General features: G+C 46.4%; 2 protein-coding genes across 3 annotated transcripts in view; both read left to right on the top strand.

Annotated features, from left to right (window-relative positions):
• Window positions 1–1,094: 1,094 nt before the first annotated feature.
• On the top strand, window positions 1,095–2,399 carry LOC122438713 (L-lactate dehydrogenase B chain-like). The gene has a single exon (XM_043463857.1). It carries the CDS (start codon window positions 1,200–1,202, stop codon window positions 2,202–2,204), a length of 1,005 nt encoding a protein of 334 aa, XP_043319792.1. The 5' UTR covers window positions 1,095–1,199; the 3' UTR covers window positions 2,205–2,399.
• A 9,343-nt stretch (window positions 2,400–11,742) lies between these two features.
• The window catches only part of HIPK2 (homeodomain interacting protein kinase 2), a 208,084-nt gene continuing 198,613 nt past the window's right edge, over window positions 11,743–21,213 (top strand). The window contains exon 1 of one of the 2 annotated variants that reach the window (XM_043463855.1): window positions 11,743–11,930. In XM_043463855.1, coding sequence (XP_043319790.1) covers window positions 11,912–11,930 — 19 coding nt within the window. In that variant the 5' untranslated portion in view covers window positions 11,743–11,911. The remainder of the gene's footprint in view (window positions 11,931–21,213) is intronic. The other variant, XM_043463856.1, reaches the window with a different exon arrangement.

The following is a 21,213-nucleotide window of genomic DNA, read 5'->3' as shown; positions in this document are numbered from 1 at the left end:
GGAGCCTGGTGGGCTGCCGTCTATGGGGTCGCACAGAGTCGGACACGACGGAAGCGACTTAGTAGCAGCAGCAGGATGTGCCTGACACTGTTCTAGATTTTCACGATACATCAGCAAACAAAAGAGACAAAGTCTCCAGACTTTGTGGAGCTTACATTTTAATAAGGAGAATCAGATGATTAAAAATGAACTTAAAAATAAGTAAATAATATGTTAGTAAATAATAAATACTATGTAGAAAGATAGCGGAATAGAATAAGGGCAGTGATTCTTATCCTGGAGTTCTGTATCCATGACGGATTCATGGATAGAATTCAGGAGATCCCTGAACTTACATGGGGAAAAGAAACGACTTCTTTATTTTCATGAACCTTAAATCTTCAAATCTGACTAAAGGCAGCTAACCACAGGAGAAACTGCAGAACCTGTGACGTGTTACCAATGGAAGTCACAGGTATTTTTATGTTGTATTGACAGTTGTCATGGGTATCTCGAATTACTTTTCATGTTCATTAAATTTTGTAACTATTGGGCCTGCAGTTAGATTTTGTTATTTAATGTCTCTAATCAATAAAGAAACATATATTTGGTAAGTATCTCAATATGATTAGATTTTTTGTAACCTTATGTATCTTTCTAAATGCATCTTAGAGCATTTCTCTAAGGAGGGCTCCACCAGACTGTCCAGGGAGTTCATGGAAGAAAAAAGGTTAAGAACATGGGGAAGGGAAACGGGGTGCAGCAGAGGACAAGGGGGTGAGCAGACAGGGTGGGCAGGGTCAGTCTCACGCCTTATGTCCTCTTGAGCCGACGTAGTTCATGCTCTCCTGGGCCGTCCCCAGGCATGGCCTTGGCTTTGCCCAGAGTTCAGACTCAGGTGCCCTGTGATGTATTCTTGTCATTCACCAGTGAGTTTTCCTGATGAAAGAACTCTGACCCCTTCCTGCTGCTCACCGCCTTCCCCTCTCAGCGGTTTTTTACCACAGGATATAACACCTGGGCTTCCCAGGGGGCGCTCGTGGTAAAGAACCTGCCTGCCAATGCAGAAGACATAAGAGATGCAGGTTCGATCCCTGGGTCAAGAAGATCCCCTGGTCCCTCCTTGCTGATCCTGTGCCGGAGGAGACGCACGCTGCTGACCTCGTCTTCTTCGTGCAGCCCTCACCACTGTCTGGAGAACTTTCTTTCCCCTGGGCACAATGGCAACTCTTAAGGACAAACTGATTGCATCAGTTGCCGAAGAAGAGGGAACAACCCCAAACAATAAGATCACTGTAGTGGGTGTTGGACAAGTTGGTATGGCATGTGCCATCAGCATTCTGGGAAAGTCCCTGACTGATGAGCTTGCTCTTGTGGATGTTTTGGAAGATAAACTCAAGGGAGAAATGATGGACCTGCAGCATGGGAGCTTATTCCTTCAGACACCAAAAATTGTGGCAGACAAAGATTACTCTGTCACTGCCAATTCCAAGATCGTGGTGGTAACTGCAGGAGTTCGCCAGCAGGAGGGGGAGAGTCGCCTGAATTTGGTGCAAAGGAACGTTAACGTCTTCAAGTTCATCATTCCTCAGATTGTCAAGTACAGTCCTGACTGCATCATCATTGTGGTTTCCAACCCAGTGGATATTCTCACATACGTTACCTGGAAACTAAGTGGATTACCCAAGCACCGTGTGATTGGGAGTGGATGTAATCTGGATTCTGCTAGATTTCGCTATCTTATGGCTGAAAAACTTGGCATTCATCCCAGCAGCTGCCACGGATGGATTTTGGGAGAACATGGCGACTCAAGTGTGGCTGTTTGGAGCGGAGTGAATGTGGCAGGCGTTTCTCTCCAAGAACTGAATCCAGAAATGGGAACAGACAATGATAGTGAAAATTGGAAGGAAGTGCATAAGATGGTGGTTGAGAGTGCCTATGAAGTCGTCAAGCTAAAAGGATATACCAACTGGGCTATTGGATTAAGTGTGGCTGATCTTATTGAATCCATGTTGAAAAATCTATCCAGGATTCACCCAGTGTCAACAATGGTGAAGGGCATGTATGGCATTGAGAATGAAGTCTTCCTGAGCCTTCCATGTGTCCTGAATGCTCGGGGGTTAACCAGCGTTATCAACCAGAAGCTGAAGGATGAAGAGGTTGCCCAACTCAAGAAGAGTGCAGATACCCTCTGGGGCATCCAGAAGGACCTAAAGGACCTGTGACTTCTGGCTGCGAGGCTGTAGAAACTTAAAACTACGATTTGATTAACCACAAGCCTTTAGTTTGCGTCCATGTACATGGAGCACAGTTCGCTTTTGTCTTCCTAAGTCTGAATCTGGGCTCCCAGAATCAAAGCCCATGCTTGCTATTAAAGCTTGCAAGATGAGTCCTTGAACAAATAAAATAAACCACCTAGCATAAAAAAAAAAAAGAAGATCCCCTGGAGGAGGACATGGCAAGCCCCTCCAGTATCCTTGCCTGAGAAATCCCATAGACAGAGGAGCCTGGTGGGCCGGGGCTACAGTTCATGGGGTCGTAAAGAGTCTCACAAGACTGAAGTGACTCAGCACACATAACATTCAGGAGTTTAGAATCAACAAAACAGGGTTGAAAGAACACAAGGAAATTCAAGAATATTAAAAAGAAATCTTATTTTGTGTTGTTGTTCTGCCTTCTATTGAAACATCCAACTCAACCAGACAAATTAGTCAGGCAGTATACATCTCCTCAAGAAAAGATAAGCAAATCGGCAGTTTCTGAGTGTTGATGAAGTGTATCACCTATAGCGAATGGAATGCGAGCTGAAGATACAGCCATGTTTTTCAAAAGGAATTCTTTAAAGATTCAAATTTATCTCACATGTACAGTGAAAGTCCTCAGGCTTTTGTGACAAAAGGTCCTTTTTTAAAAACAAAAAATTACACTTTGAGGCTGCTGAAGAGTTTTTTTAAATCTACAAATAGACTAAAAAAATAAAACTATCTGGAAACCACCAAATTCAATTCTTCATATACAAAAGAAGATGTGAGCTATTATTTGGGGGCTTCCCTGATGGCTCAGCAGTAAAAAAAAAAAACTCCACCTGCAATGTAGGAGATGAGGGTTTGATCTCTGGGTCAGGAAGATCCCCTGGAGGAGGAAATGACAACCCACTCAGTATTATCACTGAAAAAATCCCATGGACAGAGGAGTCTGATGGGCTACAGTCCATAGGGTCACAAAAGAGTTGGACACAATTGAATGACTGAGCACACACACACGAGCTGTAAGTTATGAGAGCCCCAGCTGAAGGAGATGTATGACCTCATTCCTCTGATTTAACAAGAAGCTTGGAAATTAGTGGTTCATGTCCACGATGTCAAGGCTCTGGGCTGACACCTAACACAGCCTCTTCTCATATCAGTGGCTGCCCCAGACCAGTAGCTGTTGAACTTCCCTTCTGTAACTGTATTCCTTAGTGAGTGAATTTAAAATGCAGAATCCCAGGCACTACCCCAGAGATTCCCGAGTCAGTAGGCTTGGGGTTCCCCCCGAGGAATCTGCATCTTTAGAAAACCCCTCTGGAGTTTTGAAGCAGGTGACCCAAGGACCTCACTTTGAGAAACACCATGTATCACCTCTCTCTGTGTGACCTCCCCACTCCTAGGGATTAGTCACACATTTTATGCTGATGACTCAAAATTCCATCGCCCAGCTCCCTACACCCACTTGGCAACTGAGCATCCCTATCTGAATACTTCATAGGAACCCTAAACCCAGCAGTTCAAAATTGAACTCATTTTCTCCCCACGCCTGGCATATATAGAATAAAGCCCAAATTCCTTGACTTGGCATCCAAGACCCTGCCTCTGTCTTCAGCCCCATCCCAGACCACTGCCTGGGCCTTCTTCTCCGTGTTTAGCAACATTCTGACTTCTTGCAGATCCTGGACACACATGTCTTTCTATATTGTCCCCTGGGCAGAATCCATGCTGCTGGACTCAGACACCAATCTCCCCCCACCTATAAACACACTCCTTGCTATTTGTCCTTCTGTGCCATCTTTGGACCATGTGCATCCTTTAATTGCTATACTCACCATATGGTACTACACTCTTTACCTGGAGGTTTTGAACTTGAGCTCCTCGAAAGCGGGGAAGGGGGCTCTGTGCCTTATTCTTTTTTACTCCCACCTCTGTGTAGAGTCTAACACATAGTAAGCAATCACCGAACATTTGATGAACTGAATTTCTTGGTGAAAAAGAAAGGAAGGAAGGAAGAGAGAAAGAAAGAAAGGAAGAGAGAAAGAGAGAGAAAGGAAGAGAGAAGCTTGGTTTGAAAAGTTGAAAGGAAATTCTAGAAGTGCTTTGTTATGAAAAGGGAGGGGATTGATTCAAGTAGGATGAAGGGATTAACAGCGTCTAACTAATGTTTGTCTAGAGATCAACCAGGGGAGGGGTTGGAAAAGGGCACTCGATTTGGCATCCAGGAATTCACAGCAGAGTCGGCCCTGCCAGCCCTCGGCCCTTACGGTCAGTCTCCCTGCGGGGGTTGCCACAGAGGGGCAATCTTACTTTCATGTCAGTGGGAGGAGACTTCATGACACAATTTTTGCACAGCACAAAAATGCCCAATCCCGCTGATTAATCACAGAGCTAGGTTTAACTTGGCTTAACAGGACCCTCGGGCTTTTTAAAAGAGCTCTCCTGTGTCCACCCTCTTTTCTACATCCGCTCCTGAGCTAGTGGCTTCTCTCTGTGCCCTGTCTTCCCAGTTTGTCCAAGTTCAGCCTGGACTGCACGTCAGGCAAACCAAGCTCTTACCCATCTCCTCTCATCACAAACATTTCCCTGCGGGGCTGGATTGTTTCTTTTTCTCCTCAGATCTGCCCAGACCTACCATTCCTGAAACCCCAACACAAACACCCTGTCTTCCGTGTGTCTACATCACACCTTCTTTTACATTCATAGGCTGATTATGGTTTGGGGTGTTTTGGGTTTCTTTGTTTTCTTCTCTTTTCTGCGGAATGTTGTTCCCTCTCTCTGTCTTTCCTGAATCCCTGTTCGGGTGTCTGATCATTTTTCTTCTAGGAGCAGAAGTGGAAAATGAATGATGTCCCCCTACTCCCCTGATCTTGTAATTCCTCCAAGGCTGCCATTTCCACAATCAGATTCCCTTCACCCTGCCAAGCCTCGCTCTACCCTTTGCCCTTAAAGCCACAGCTCCTGTTTTTCCCGGTTTGAGTGCAGTGTCCAGCCTTTCACATCCTCTGTGGTATAATACCTTGCCTCTGGAGGTTTTGTTTCAGGAGTGTCCTGTAGTTATTAAACATCAGTTCTGTGCAAAATGTCTCATTTGAGACAATCAAAGGTTTAAAGCAGAAATAAGAAGTAATTTCTTTTTTAAAAAATGATTTATTTATTTTTGGCTGTGCTGGGTCTTTGTTGCTGCCTGGGGCTTTTCTCTAGTTTCGGTGCTCAGGTTTCTCACTGCAGTGGCTTCTCTTGTTATGGAGCACAGGCCCTGGGCCCTGTGCTTCAGTAGTTGTGGCACGTGGGATCAGCAGTTGTGACTCCCGGGCTGTAGAGCAGAGACTCAGTAGTTGTGGCATAGGGGCTTAGTTGCTCCTTGGCACTGGGATCTCCCCAGATCAGGGATCAGATCCATGTTCTCCTGCACTGGCAGGTGGATTCTCTACCACGGGGTCACCAGGGAAGCCCAGGAATGTCTTAAGAATAACTAAAGCAAATATAGGCTTGTATTGGGACTTGTTAAGAAACATAATCATAAAAAAGAGGAAAGGAGAGAAGAAATCATGTGTAGAAGAGGGAGAAAGACGCAGAGAAAAAGAAGGTGAGACAGATACGCCGTCAAAGAGGCAGAGGGAAATATACAAAGAACCAGAGGCCAAAAGAGAGGCGTGATCTGAAAAGAATACGGAAAAGTGAATCACCTCCCTCCCACGCACTGGCCACATCCTCCAATACAAAGCCACAGGCTCCCACCCAGAAATACAGACCAAGATGGAAAATGCGGGTAGCTCACAGCAAGAATGAATGAGGGACCGCCGGGCTGAGAGGAAGGAAGAAGACGTGCACACCTGAACACACACCCCTCAAAGAGAAATGTCTCCATCTTGTGGCCTCGAGGATAGTGTGATGCTGTGCATTTTCACAACTATAGGCACAAACAAAGAAAAGACCTTTCGTCACTGGTTCTGTGAGCAAAATGAACTTGAAACGAGGTCCAAGCTCCCCCGTGTTTACTCTACTAACCCCTGAGAAAGGCCGTGCCGTTTTGTAGAAAGGCAGTGCCGTTTTGTAGAAAGGCAAATGAAGAAGAGAGAACTGCTGTAGCGAATTACTATATCCTTTCCAGTTCTCTTGCCTTTGCTTTATGTTTCTCAAGTGTACCGAAGTTAAGTGGTCTTTCGGCAAACCAGAATTCTCTGTGGTGTAAAATACTGAATTTGTTAAATGAGCTAATATTTGTTAACTTCTTAGGTGGCTCAAGTGGTAAAGAATTTGCCTGCAATGCAGGAGACCTGGGTTCGATCCCTGGGTTAGGAAGATCCCCTAGAGAAGGGAATGGTTATCCGCTCCAGTATGCTTGCCTGGAAAATCCCATGGACGGAGGAGCCTGGAGGGCTACAGTCCATAGGGTCACAAAGAGTCAGACAGGACTGAGCAACTAACATTAGAACACTGTCTAGGGGCTCATGTGTTTATTAAATAAGCAAAATACAATGCCTACTGTCTCTAAACCAATCATGCTAGCTCCTGGCCCTATCTCAGGTCTCACCCCAGGACTTGGGTCTTGCTCTGGGTCTGGAATGCTATCTAGTGCCCTCTCCTGGTATCTCCCTGACCCTTTTCCCCTCCTCCCGTCTCCATCCATCAAACACTGCACATTCTTTTCAGCTGAATTAAGAACCCTACATTTGCCCCATAATTAGTCTCACGAAAGGACCAATGTCACTCTTGTTGCTCAGCCCTTTGGACGCCCCCCCACCTGCATCTCGTGTGACCTCTGATTAGCACGGCTGACCTCACCTCCCTTTGCGGTGGTTTCTGCCCTGGGATGTCGAGGGGCCATGCATCAAAGTTGTCCTGCTTCTTCCCTGCTCTCTCCCGCTCTTTTCTCTCTTCCCATCTTTCAAACACTGGTGCCCTGTGGGCCTCCGTCTCAGACTCTCTCCCTTCCAGCTCTCACGCTGCCCCTCGTGGCGTTTCACTGTGTGGTTTATATCCCACTCTCACCTGATTGCAATCACTGGAGAGAAGAGAAACAGGTAAGTGGACTCAACCTGCCAGTTCATGAAAACATACCTAAATCCATTCAAAGAACATCTCCCCACCTATGCGAAGCCAAGTATGCTGGCTCAGCTGACCGTCTTCTGCTGAAGTTGTCTATCACGTGGTTCGGCTTTGGTCACAGTGACTGAAAAGCGGGTAGGGGTGGGAGGGGGCCTTGTCTATTTGGCTGCATCTTCTTCTCCTTTTATGGGACTCCAGTTCCACACTCATTTCCTCCTTCCTGTAGGAAGGAAGCTGCCCTCAAGATGTTTCTACTGGACACAAGTGATCTTTCTTCACTTTAATTCACCTCCTAGGGGATGTATATTAGTTTGCTTGGACTGCTGTACTGCAGGCAGCTTTAACAATGGAAATTAATTTTCTCACAGTTCTGGAGGCTCTGAGATCAAAGCGTTGACAGGGTTGGTTTCTTTTAAGACCCCTCTCCTTGGCTTGCAGAGGGCCTCCTTTTCCGTGTCTTCATGTGACTTTTCCTCTATATGTCTCTGTCCTAATTCCCTTTCTAGAAGGACCCCAGTTGTACTGGATTAGGGTCCACCCAAATGACCTTCCTTTCATTCAGTTACCTCTTTAAAGACCTTCACATCTCCAAATATAGTCACCATCTGAGGCACTCAGGTGTTAGGGCTTTAACCTATGAATTTTGGGAGGACAGAGGAGGCATTCCAGAGAGTGAGACTGCCTAGAGTCACTCATGGCTAGACAACAGCTGGGACGAAGTTAGGAGCAACTACTAAACGTGGATCGGTGCAAGCTCTGAGCCGAGGGACAGGCAAACAAATGTGTCATGGACCTTGCCCCAGGATGCTGCCAGCCCAGTTGTGGGGACAGGGCGCTGCTACAGAAAAGAAGAGTCAGCCATCTAGACTGGGGTGTGCAGAGCACAACAGAGTGTGTGCAACAGGCAGGAACTGTGCTTCCTAGAAGAAGAGATAAACATCAGCTGGATTGGTCACAGGGAGGTTTTCATGATAAAAATAACCACCTTTTATGGAACTCTACTATCTGTCAGCCCTTTGTACACATTTTATCTCTAATCTAATCCCATCCCAGGGGCCGTGGGGAGGACTGTACAAAATAAGTTACACCAAGTTCTTGGTGTTGTGCTTGGCATAAGGGAGCATGCAATAAATGACAGCTAATTATTCATCCAACAAATATTTGTGCAGTACCTGCCATGTGTCGGGCAATGTGCTCACTGCTGGGGATAGAACATCAGCCAAGATGGTCTCTGTCCCCACTGAGCTTACGGTTTATGTGCATTATCCAGTACGGTAGCCACTAGCCTGGCTACCATAATAGTTGGCTATTAAAGTTAACTAAAATGAAAAATTCAATACTTCCGTCACACCAGCCACACTTCATGCACTCCACAGCCACCAAGGGTTACATTTCCATTCCTGCAGAAAGTTCTATTAGGTAATACTGGAAAGGGATGAGAGATAAAACCTGTATGGTAAAGGTCATGATAGAGACTTATAGGTAGCATGGAGGAACAATTACTATTCATGTTATAATCAAGATGTGGACACTGAAGCTCCGAGAGGATAAACTATTTGATCAAATTCACACAGCTACTAAGTGGAAGAGCTGGGATTGGAACCCAGGCCTGTCTTAATCTCATGCTCCCTCAGGCTGTTTTGTGGAGGAAATGAGACAGGCACAGGTAGTCTGTTTAAAGACAGAAGATGGAGAAGCCATCCTTGGTGGGGAAATAGCAGCTTGGACAAAGGCACAGATGGGCAAGGCTGGCAGAGGACCATGAGAAAACCAGTCTGGCTGGAGAGGCAGTGACTTGCTGAACTCAACTTATGTGCTTAGAAATGTAAGTCAGAGCCTGCCTGCCTTGATTAAGAGCCAAGAAGCAAGGAAATTCAGCCCTGAGTGCAGAGGTTGACTCTTTGAAGGATGTTAGCAGGAGCATGGCATGGTCAGAGCTGTGTGTTTTGAAGGCTGAAGTGCTTAGGGTAAAGTGGGCTGTGACCTGTAGACGATAGGGGGGATAGAAGGAAGGGATGAATGATGATGTGAAGCAAAAAACACAAGAGAGGGAGCCAAGAGCTTAACCCCAAGATTGATTGATTGATTGATTTTGCTTTCTCCCTTTTTAAAAATTTTAATTTTATTGGAGTATAGTTGATTTACAATGTGTTAGTTTCAGGTGTACACCAAATTAATTCAGTTATATACATATATATATATATTCATTCTTTTTCAGATTCTTTTCTCATATAGGTTATCACAGAATATTGAGTAGAGTTCCCTGCATTATAAAGTAGGTCCTTGTTGGCTATCTTATAGATAGTCATGTGTATATGTCCATTTCATACTCCTGACTTTTTTCCCCTTTGGTAACCATAAGTTTGTTCTCAATATCTGTAAGTCTGTTTCTATTTTTGTAAATAACTTCATCTATATCCTTTAAAAAATTAGATTCCACATCTGAGTGATGTCATGTGATATTTGTCCTTCTCTCTCTGACTTACTTCACTTAGTATGATAATGTCTAGATCCATCCATGTTGCTGCAAATGGCATTATTTCATTCTTTTTATGGCTGAGTAATATTCCATTGTCTATATGTAACCACATCTTTATCCATTCTTCTGTTGAGGAACATTTAGGTTGATTCTGCATCTTGACTATTATGAATAGCGCTGCAATGAACACTGTGGTGCATGTATTTTTTCCAGTTATGGTTTTCTCCACATATACAACCATGAGTGGGATTGCTGGATCATACAGTAGTTCTATTTTTTAGTTTTTAAAGGAATCTCCATACTGAACCCCAAGATTCAACACTGTATAACACTGGACAATATACTTCATTTCCCTGGGCCTCATCCTTTCAGTTCTAAGGGGGCATGGCTGGCCCAGGTGATTTCTGAGAGCCCCTTCAGCAATGGTAGTCTAGGATTCTGCAAATCAGAATGACATTAGGCTCAGAGAAGCAGTGCAAAGTGTAGCATTGAATATGGGGGCAAGGAAGACAACAGAGTCAAAGGTCATCCGTGGCAAAGGGGGAAAGATGTGCTACTAACAAAACAAGGTGAGTTTGGGGGTTTTTTTGGAGGGGGAAAATAATGGTTTGTTCATTATTTTACATCCCCCAAATACAGACTTTAAACTTTTTTTTTTTTTTGACCCATGACCCACAGCAGGAAATTCATCTTTTATCCTGGTCCAGTACAGTTGTCCAGTATATATAAATGAAACAAAGTGTTTATGAAACAAATAATTATCCTTTCTAAGGGCAATGGCGTCTAATACTTTCTATTCTAGTACATTTTATTATTTTAAAAAGTTGGTTGCCGTCCATTGAATGTCTGTTTTGATCAATTACTGTGTCATGACCCACAGTTTTAAAAACACTGCCTAAGAGGAAGATCAAGTCTTCTTAAGTTGGGGGCGATGGCAGGCATCCCATCAAAGAACCCAAGGCTAGCTGCAGGAGTGAACTGGCGAGCCTCGGGGCTGGGGAGTCTGGAGCGCTTCTGAAGCTCTGTGAGGCAGGAGTGTTGAGGAAGGCAGAGGCCTGGGAACCAATCGGTGGCAACTACTCGTCTAGGTGATAGGGGTTAGGGGATTAACCCTCAAGACCTGGTAGACCTGAGGATGGGGGCGGAAACCAGATTCCCGCAGGAATCCAGCGACCACCCGAAGGCTGCATTTCTTAAGCGTTCGCGGAATGGCTCCCGCATCTCTGACCTCATTTGGATTTCCAAAGCTCCTCCACTCACTCAAGCGTCGGGGGAGGACCGCGTGCGCCCACTCCTTCCTTCATTCATTCATTCCAAACCCATCTCGGGGAGCGCCTACCAGGTGCGAGAAAGGGCGAGCCGCCGGCGGCCGAGGCTTCCCTTCCAGTCGGTTCCCCTCCCGCCCAGCTCGCGCGCACACAAAGTTCTGGCTGCCACCCCCGCGGACCGGCTCCCCCGTGCCAATCAGAACCTAAGCGCATGCACCGCCGCCCGGCGGAGCCGCCTAACCTCCCCGGCTTCCCGGGATCCGCCCCCCACCCCCCCCACCTCCCCGCACCGGCCCGGCAGCTCCTGCCCTGCGCTCGGCCTTCCCCGCCTCGCATCCGTGCCATCGGCGCTCGATTGCGCGCGGACTCCGCGCTCCGGGCTCGCTCGTCGCTCGCGCTCGGCCGCCGCTCCCGCCCCCGCCCCCCGCCCCCCGCCCCTCCCCCGGCTCCTCCCGCCCCTCCCCCGCCTCCCGTGCAACTTTTGCCGGAGCCCCCCCCTCCCCAACACACACAGCCATGCTGAGCTGAGCCCCGGCCGGGGACTGGCCGCGCGCTGCCCGCCCCGGCTCCCGCCCCACCGCGGACCCGCTCGGGGGCCGCGGCCGCTCGGCCCTCGGCCTCGGCCGCTGCGCCCGCCCGGCCGCCCCCCGGAGCCCCCGGGAGCCCCGCGCAGGGCCCGGGCCGCGGCGGCGGCGGCGGCGGCGGCGCCCGGCCCCCTCCCCCGGCGCCGGCCAAGTGAGGCGGTGATGCGGGCGCTGGCGGCCCCGGCTGCGCCGAGAGCGGAGACACAGGCTCAAGATGGCAGATTCCGACTGAGGCTGGGGGGGCCGAGCTCGCGCGCCGCGATCCCTTCTCCGTTGCCATGAATCGCGGACACCCCGGCCCCGATGGCCCCCGTGTACGAAGGTAAGCGGCGCCGGCCCGCCGACTCCGCCGACCCCCGCCCGCCCGGCCGTCCGGCCCCCGGAGCTTTGTTCTGCCCGCGGCCCCGCGCCGGGCAGCACCCCCACACCCCCGGCCCGCAGACCCCCGGCGCCCGGCCCCCGCGCCCCACCCCCGGGGCTCTAACCGGTCGCCCGCCCCCCTCCCCGCCACCCCCTCCGTCGCCCGGCGATCGGCCGGGATCCGGAATCAAACAGATCTTATTCCCAGGGTGGAGAAAGAGGCGGGGGGTGGGGTGAGGGGGTGTGCGAGGGTGGGCTACTGGCCGAAGAAAAGAAATTGGGTGGGAGGGGGCGCCGGGAAAAAGACAGATCCGTGACGGTGCTTTTTATTTATTTGTAAGAAATAAAGGTGATGCGGTGTAGCTTTCCATCTCCACCCCCCGCCACTAAAGAAAATTACCTTTAGGGTGATCTGTTTCCACTCTCCGTCCTCCCAGCTCCTTTCCCGTTTCCCTCCACACCCCCCACCCCCCAACACACACACACACAGGCACACACACACACTCCTTTATTCTTCGCGAGCCTCAGATTTTGGGGGGCTGTCGGATCGGAATGTGCGGGGCTAGGTGATGAGAGGGGGGCAGAGAGGAAAAGTCCATTTCAGAGCCAGGCAGAACAATGAAATAGGCGAAAATCTCCCCGCATTAGCGTGTGTAAGGGAAAATGTAGTTTAGGTTTTCCAGTCGGGGAGGCTGCCAAGACGCTGGTCTCGATCGGTTTGGGTAAACCTGCGCGGTGCACCTTCTTCACCTGGCGCTGGGTCCTTTTTCTCGTCTGTCTTTAGGAAGAAAGACCAGAACGGAAGGCACAAATACTCCGTTTCCCCTGCAGTCCCCCTCTCTTTCGTTTCTCTTCAGTCAGTTCTGTCAGCTTCCAGCCAGAAATCAAACCGGAATCAACTAAGTTTTTACACTTCGATGTGTTTTGTGTGTGTGTGTGTGTGCTTGTAGTAGGAGGGATTTTGAACCAAAGGGTGTCTGATTTTTTTTTTTTTTCCGTCATTTTCCTCGTGAAAATGTCTTTCTCATGAAATCATTGAAGTAGCAGCCTTTACATACTTTGAGCGTCAGTCCATCTGGCTTTCTTTCGGTTTTGTTCAGATATCCTGTGGATGAAATAGCAAATGAGAGGAGGCAAGGGTTTGTGCGGGAATGGAGAGAAGGGGCGAGGTTTTAATCCTCTATAAATCCGGAGAACAGTCATGGCCAGTGAGACAGGGAACGCATTAATAGTTTTATCTCTGTTATAAAGGCAGATTGAAAAAAAAAAAAAAAACTTATCTGAAAAGAAAATCTGTTATTAGTTCCAGAGCTCCAAATGAATTAGGTTTCTGGTTGGAATAAAGTTACCAGTCAGGCCCTGGGTAACGAGGCTGTAAATAACCTATGGACTGTAAATATTTTTTTTCAGACTCTCTTAGAAACAAAGGGGCCTGTTTAGAAGGCAACAGAGAGATGTTATTCCAGGGGCTTTCCTCTTTGATTCTGAAGAACACAAGGTCCATTTAACCATTCAACAAAACAAAACAAAATTTCTGATCACTCCACCACGCAGAATGGAGCCAGCCCGGTTGCTGTGTGAACATGCTAGGAGGACCCAGTTGGGCATTCATTGTTCCTCTGAGTCTCTGGGAGGGGGCTACATTCAATGCTCCCACTGTCTATGGAGTGTTAAAATGAAACAATTTTCTCTTTATTAAGTACCTCTTTGAGACTCCCTCTGCTGGACGCTCAGGGTGAGCATTGGAGAAGGAACTTGGCATTGAATTCAGAACTATAGTAAAACAGGCTGCTTTCCCTTTCTCAAGGGGCTGGGTATGTGGGTTGGGATGTATTTTGTCAACTTTGTAGAAAGCCGTCCTGGGAACCGTGCTGTTCCCCTCCTGTTCTTTTCATTCTAAATCCATACGGAATGTAGGCCATCCCCCTGCGGCTAAGACTTGGCACTCCACTTCTTCCTACAGTGCTCTTTTAGCGCAGGACACCAGATAAAGACCTGTGGGTGTGTACGATGTTGTGGTTTAAGCATAATCTCAGATCTCAAAGGTCTCGAGCTCACTTTTTTTATTTGCAAGCCAGCCTTCTGTGTCCCAGCTGACCTACGTGGCCACTTCTGCCACCCCTGGGTCCCTCGGTCTTGTGTGCGTGCTCTCTTGATCATTCCTGGGCATTGTGTCCTTTGATTCTGCGAGAGTTTCTTCGAATCTTTGTAATTCTTCTCTTCCTCCTCACCCCTTGTGAACCAGTCCAGCATCACTGCCTGAGCTCAGGCCTGGGTCTTTTTTGAAAGTAACTGTTGGTCATGCTCTGAAGCAGACAGGTGACCCCTCTAATCAGGCATTGTACTGCGAAACCCACATTTACTTCCTGTGATGAGTGCCTCTAAAACTTCAATGACCTCCTTTTTCCCTTCTTGGGCAACGCCCGCTGGATTTAGCGAACCTGATTTTTACCACATCCCAGTCGGAGGACATGGACTCCTTGTGTGTATCCCAGAGGAGCAGGGCTTTTCCTGTGGAATTCTCCAAGAGCGATTTCTGATAGTTTTCACCCTACTAAAAGATTTGAACCCTGGATTCTTCTCAGAAGAAGAATAATGACAGGTGAGGCATTTAAGCCGGAATTCGGGGCTATATTCATTTATTTAAATAGGGTGCATTTGCCCCAGGCTAGGATTTGATGTAAAGGCCTGAGTGCATTAGTGAGCATTCTGAACCACCAGGTATTTAGAGAGAAGTGATCTGTTTGAAACAGGGTATGTTTGATAATACAAATTAACAGGTAGGAAAGTGTGATCAGCCTTCCACAGCCTGCTTTTAAGGATAGGTTTCTAAATAGCATATTAGTTGTCAATGGCTTGGTACTGATCAAGTTAAACTTCTTTTAAAAGGTTTATTTTCTTTAGAAGGTTAAACATTCTCCTTGCAGTTATGTTTACTCCATCAACTTGCTTAGCAAGGCTTTTTCCAACCTGTAGTGCAGAGGCCAACCACAAAGGTTTCTAGTGCCACAGGTGCTAAATTAGAGGACCCTGAATTGTATTCTGCTCTCCCTGGGCTTGTACCTTGTCCACTAGTGTTGGCTCATACAGTCAGACTTCCCCAAACTGTAGCATCAAAGTCTGTCATCAGATGGGCCTGAAGACACCTACCAAGAAATGGATTCTGAATCATCTTCCATTAAAAGAATTTGATGACACATGTTCAGAAATATCTTTTCCTGTGTTTATGTTTTATATTTTTAAAAATGAGTAAGTATAAATATTGTTTTCCTTCTTACCACATTTGAGAAGTGAATCAAGGCTCATTAATTTTAATCCCTGATCCTGGACAGTGTGGTACAATATGCAAATCAGAGAAGCCTGGGCTTTGACTCTAGCTGTATGGCTTTGGGCATGGTACTTAACTTCTCTGAGCATTTTTTTTCTTTTTTTCTTCTTTTCAAAGCCTTATTCGATTGTTCAGGGCGCCATTAGAAACAAGTATATGTAAAGCGTTGGGCTGTAGTAGGCATTTTCTCAGTACATGTTAAATCCCTCTATCTTTTGAGCTGCTTACAGGCATGATGACTCCAGGGAAAGAATAAGCCACAAATAGTTTAGAAAACCAATAATAGCAACATTTCAATTATTAATCTCCTGCCATTCCTTTTCCAGTTTGGGCACCAGCAACAATAAGCCCCCTATGGCCAGGGAAGAAAGAGCCTTTTTTGACCCTCTCTGTGACCTTTCCAGAGTCTTTATTCCCACTGAGCTTCTGCTGGTTTCAGGTAGAAGATTTCTCTTCTCCTGTGGCACATTCTCTGCAGCTCTAAAAATGAAGCAACAAACTGTTCGAACTGAGTTTCAGGGGCTGCAGCTGTGCCTCTGGGAAAATATCCCAAAGTGTGAAAGATAATCTTTGCCCTTTATCAGGATCCATTGGTAACCCAGACGGCCAGCCAGGAAAGGGAGCGCCCCGAGGTGGCTTACTTACCAATGGCCTCAAAGGGGAGACACCCACCCGACCACGAGCCAGGGACTAGATCCATGCATCTAATGTGATTTTCCTACAAAAATTTTTTTTGATGCTTTCTGCAAGTTACAGCTGCTCATATTCTTCATATTTTATTTTTTGTTTCTTTATTTCTTCCTTCCTTCCTTCCGTAGAGACCGATCTTGAAGGAACTACCTTTGAGTGGAACAAAGTAGCAATGCTCAAAAGGGTATGATACGTGAACATTTTTTATTGTTCTCCAAACATGTCATTTGCCAGTGCTTTCTGGTGGTCTTATGATGACAATTCAAGCTCTTAAGGTTGCTGTCAAAGGCGAGTTTCAGAATAATGCCAGCAGATGTTATATAACATCCGATGAAGCATGAACTTGAAAGGCCCCAAATCGTAATAGTTCCATTTCGTGTAGCAGTATTGCGTTGAGAAGGATGAGGATTGGAGGCAGAGAAAGAAAATGGAAAACCTGGAATATAGGAAGGTCTTTATTTTTCCTGTAAAAGAAGCCAAGATGCCTGAAGTTCACGGTAATAATTGTGGCTTAGTTTGTGGCACACCTTCTCCCTACATTGACCCACTTGTCTGCCTCACAGACCCACAAAGTAGATGCCTTCACCCCCACTTTATAGACAGGGTACTACTTTAGAATATCCATTTCATAGATGTTTGTGTGGGGTCCCTGTCCTTGAGTTCAGGGGGGATGGGAAGTGAAAATCAAAACTAAGCAAGAGCTGAACCGTGGTCTGACTCAAGATAGAATGCCTTTATGTGTGTGCCTTTAAGAACTTTAACCAGTTCTTAATTCTTACATGCTCATGTTTCTTGAGGTATAAAGGGAAGACCTCCATTTCTTTATTTTCTCTAGAAAGATTTTGTTTCTTTGGGATCAAAAAAGTACTTCTGAATGCAGAAAATACCTATTACAAATCTCCTAGAAATTTCCCTGGAAATTACCATCTCTGATTTGCAGAAGATTCCGTCTTCCTCTTTCATTACTTACATTTTATACCTTTGTAAATGCACCACATTTCTGATTTGCACATGCCACTTGGAGACTTTCTGTTTTTGGCATTTGGCGTCCCCAGCTCTAGCACCAGTGGACCTATTCATCTTACGTGGCTGTCGGAGAATGAATTCCTGACTTTGCTGCCTGGCTGAGATCCTTAATTCCGGGTAGCTTTGTGATACTTATTGGTGGGGATATAGATTGGGTGGTCACTCTGTAGATCTCTCAGGGAAGGAAGTTGTGGAAGAAGAAGACCAACTCCGCCTCGCGGGAGCATGGATCTCAGAACAGGAGAGGACCTCGGGAGAAATGAGTTCTCTCTCTTGCATTCAGGAAGGTGAATGGCCGTGACTTGGAATTGTCTGTTCACCCACAAATTTTTTTTCCAGGAAAAGGCCACCCTAGGAACTCCCTCAGTGACCAATTCCAGTATTCTGTTAATCTGATCATCAAGAAACTCTTGGGTCGGCCTGAGATCTCGTCTGCTGTCATTCAAACCTGTTCTCTTTTACTCAGTTCCTTTTTCTGAAACCTTTCATATACTTGAAGGCAGTAACTGAGTCACGGTTGCTTTTTCCTCACAGAGCCTGTTTTGGGTCCTCTCCCTCTGAGAGTTCTCATTTCTCCACAAAACCAGAAAAAATGGTGGTGATCAAAGCTGGACACAATTCTGTAATAATGGTCCCCTTACTTCAGGGTTCTTGCCTCACGGAGAGCCCCTGGAGGGCAAGAATCAGGTCAGAGTCATCATTGTGTCCCCTGTAGTAGCCATGCAGTTCCTAGACCTAGTAGGTGCTTCATAAATACTTGTTGAATTGACACTTCCTTTTAATATATCTAAGTAATAACTTTTGTCACACCAGCCCTGGACTGGTTAGTTAGCTTGCTCTCCCCTCGGTTCTGATCTTTATTTTTCCTGTATGTACTTGTGTCTAACCATCCCTCACCCTAACAAGGCCCTCTTCTGTTTGACCCTTTGAATTTCACCCTTCTGTTTGTAGCTCTCTAGAACCTTACTTAACAGATCCTACATACAGAATGCGGCTGACATAAGTCATTTAAAAAAAAAAAGTTGAACTACTCTCGAAAGAAGAGGAGAGAGGGCTCAGAAGAATCTTGAAAATTTGATGCAGTATTGGTTCATTCAGGCTTAGAAAGGACACTTGTCAGATTCTTTAGAGGTTCTGAGTCAGCCAAAGCCATACCTGTTTTTCCAGGTTCTCTACAAGTCAGTGAGGTGTTCATGACACTGGTTACAAGTCAGACTTGTAGCTCGTATCCCTCCATCTTTGGTCTAGGGCCAATGGAAAAGACAAAAGATGTGATGGGCAACGTCATTCAATTTGCGATTTTCTGATGGGTGACTTTACCATTAGAAAGTAAGCCACTGAAATAGTTGCCAATTTTTAAAAAAGCAGCAGACTTTTAAAACTGCAAAATAATTGTGTGGTTTTCCAGTCACTTATTTCTAAACACAGCGTTGAAGAGATTTGTAGTGTTTTTGAAAGTGGTCTGTTTTAGCAACTCTTGCCTAACTTCTTTTGCTCTAGTAGGTTCTGAGTAATTAAATGCCACTGTGTTTAAGCAGAATTAAGATTGATTGACTGTTGGCATGTGCTAATGCTGTAAACTTCATAAAACCTTCATTGTCACAGAAAGAATGCAGTTTAATATGTGAGTGGACAAGGGATTTTCTCCCCAGGTTGTGCTGTCTGTCCTCAATGCAAGATCATTTTGGAACCTGCCGTAACATTGGGTTATGGCACTTTGGGTTTACTTAGTTACAATGAGGTTTTTTTCCCCCTATGTTGGTACCATTTTCCTCTGTATCAATATTACCCTTTGATTCAACCTATGGAGTTGAATATAAAAGGCTGATTTTCCAAGGACTTACATAATAAAAGTAATCTATCATGTCAGTTCTATAGAGAACTTCTAGTTTCATAGCATCAGGGAAGCAGATTTAAATGATATGTGTGTCTGGAGTCCTTTCAAAAGTCATATGGTAAAGCAATTGGGAACCTCTGGTTTGTTGGTAGTTGTGGAATTTTGATTTTTTTTTTTTTTTCTCTAATGAAGATTTAATAGAGCTCTGACCAAAAATAAAAAAAAAAAAGCAGCGTGTAAGTTCTTGAAATTTTGCAGAAATTGTAGAAAGGCAGCAAGTTACACCCTGCAGAATTCTGTGTCCACTACGCACTAGAATCCAGGCTGGTAGAAGGAGTTTCTGCAGGAAAGTGAATTTCGAGGAAATTTGTGATGGTGGGCGGGGCTGGTGGGAGCAACACTGCTGAAACGGGTACAATTTCAGCTCCAGTACACCTGTGATCACCGTTACTCATTAATGAGTATGACCTGCACCGTCAGGAAGAGGTTAATCGACGGTTGTTCTGTTCTGTTATGAGACTGGGAATGTCTCTCATGTGGTACAGAAATGTTTCCGTTAGAAAATGGTTATAAATAAAGAAACTCTTTCATTTAATTGTTCCATGACTTATTCCCCCAAAAGGATTTAAGGCCTCTTAAAGAGTTAAGTTCCTGGAAGAAGGGAAATTAATTCATATAGATCAGTTCTGTGGCTCGACCTTATTTCCAAAGATGTCAGATAAGTGAGGCTGTCCTACCCGGAGTGACAGTGGAAGCCGTCAGATCGCTTGTGCTGGCATAACCAGGTGAACAAGCAGAGGGCCTAATGGAATTCATTTGCAAAGTCATTTTTGCTTGGCTGGAGTGGTAAGCACAAAATAGACCAGTAGAGGAGATCGGTAAGTGTTGGGATCAGTTGTCCAAAGCCTTTTTAAAACGGGTGCTAATTTGAGAGGCATTTTATAGTGCCGAGAGGGGAATAATATAATCGAAATGATTCTTGAACAAGGTAGTTTTTCCTGGCCTAGGCATGACAGAGAGAGTGAGGCAGCCGGAGGGCGAGCCGTGTGGTGCAGGGGAAGGTGTGTGCACAGTGGAGATGGACCTGGGTTGCTGTTGGGTCACACGGGAGAGCGCGTAGAGCACCAAGCAGCATGCCTGACCCGAGGCTTCAGTGAATATTTATTCCTTTCCCCGTTCCTCCCCAGCCCATTTGGCGGTGATCTGGGACCAGGGAAGCTTGCTGGTGTTAGCAGTACCATGATATTTACAGTCTGCCCTCTATATCCACAGCTTGCACATCCGTGGAGTCAGCCAACCTCGGATTGGACATATTTGGGAAAAAAATTGCAGAAAGTTTCGAAAAGCAAAGCTTGAGTTTGTTGTGCTCCTGGACATTATCTCCATAATATTTACATTGTATTAGATGTTGTAACTAATCTAGAGCTGACTTATAGCACACAAGCGGATGAATGTAGGTTATGTGCAAATGGTACATATTTTTACATAAAGGACTGGTGCGTACAAGGAGATTGGGCTCCTGGAACCAATACTCCTCAGATAGCACCGGTTGACTTTATTCTGTCTTTCTCAGTAATCTCTTCTTTTTATAGGCTCTCTCGCAGTCTATACTGGCATCACAGTATTTCAGGATCTTACTGGGTTACAGTATAACCCCAGGGAAGTCTTCGCACACTTGTATCCACCTTAGACACTTGAGGAAACTGAGGCCAGAGCAGGGAGAAGAGGCTGCCTCTGCATTGTCTTGAGAGTTGGTGGGGGGCAGAGTAAGGCGCCCCCCCAGCACACTCCCCCAGCCGTGGGCACAGAAACTCCCAGACATCGGCCACTGAGTGAGGCTTTGCTGGGCTGCACAGCCCGTGGGAGCTCCACCGGGCTGGTTCCCACAGGACTGTCAGAACCACAAACCTTCTCCCCCAGTCCAGAGGGGAGGTCCCAGGCTCCAGCCCCCCTGGGTGCCCTGCGGCCCACAGTGCCTCCCTGAGCCCATCTCAGAGGGCTCTTTCCCACCCCCAGGAAAGCAGGCCATGTGCCTTCAGCACCAGTGTGTAAAGGGCCTTCTGTCAGGAATTCTGTTTCCCTGAGCAAGTTCTCAGCTTGTCATCTCCAGCTACTTATTAACAAAGACACACACACACACACACAAAATCACAGAAGAGAAACCAATACCATTGTGAGAGGTTTCACAGAACCTCAGAGCACTTTTCAAGTCATTAAGTGGCTTAAAAAAAAAAAAAATGTTGGGGATTCCCTGGCGGTCCAATGGTGAGGACTCTGCTGCTGAGGGCCTGGGTCTGATCCCTGGTTGAGGAACTAAGATCCCACAGGCTGCGCCACATGCAGAATAAAGTTTTTAAAAATTAA

This window comes from Cervus canadensis, chromosome 3, assembly GCF_019320065.1.
Source record: "Cervus canadensis isolate Bull #8, Minnesota chromosome 3, ASM1932006v1, whole genome shotgun sequence".
NCBI classification, from domain to species: domain Eukaryota; kingdom Metazoa; phylum Chordata; class Mammalia; order Artiodactyla; family Cervidae; genus Cervus; species Cervus canadensis.
Note: the sequence above shows the minus strand (reverse complement) of the source record. Positions and strands in the feature narration are given on the sequence as shown.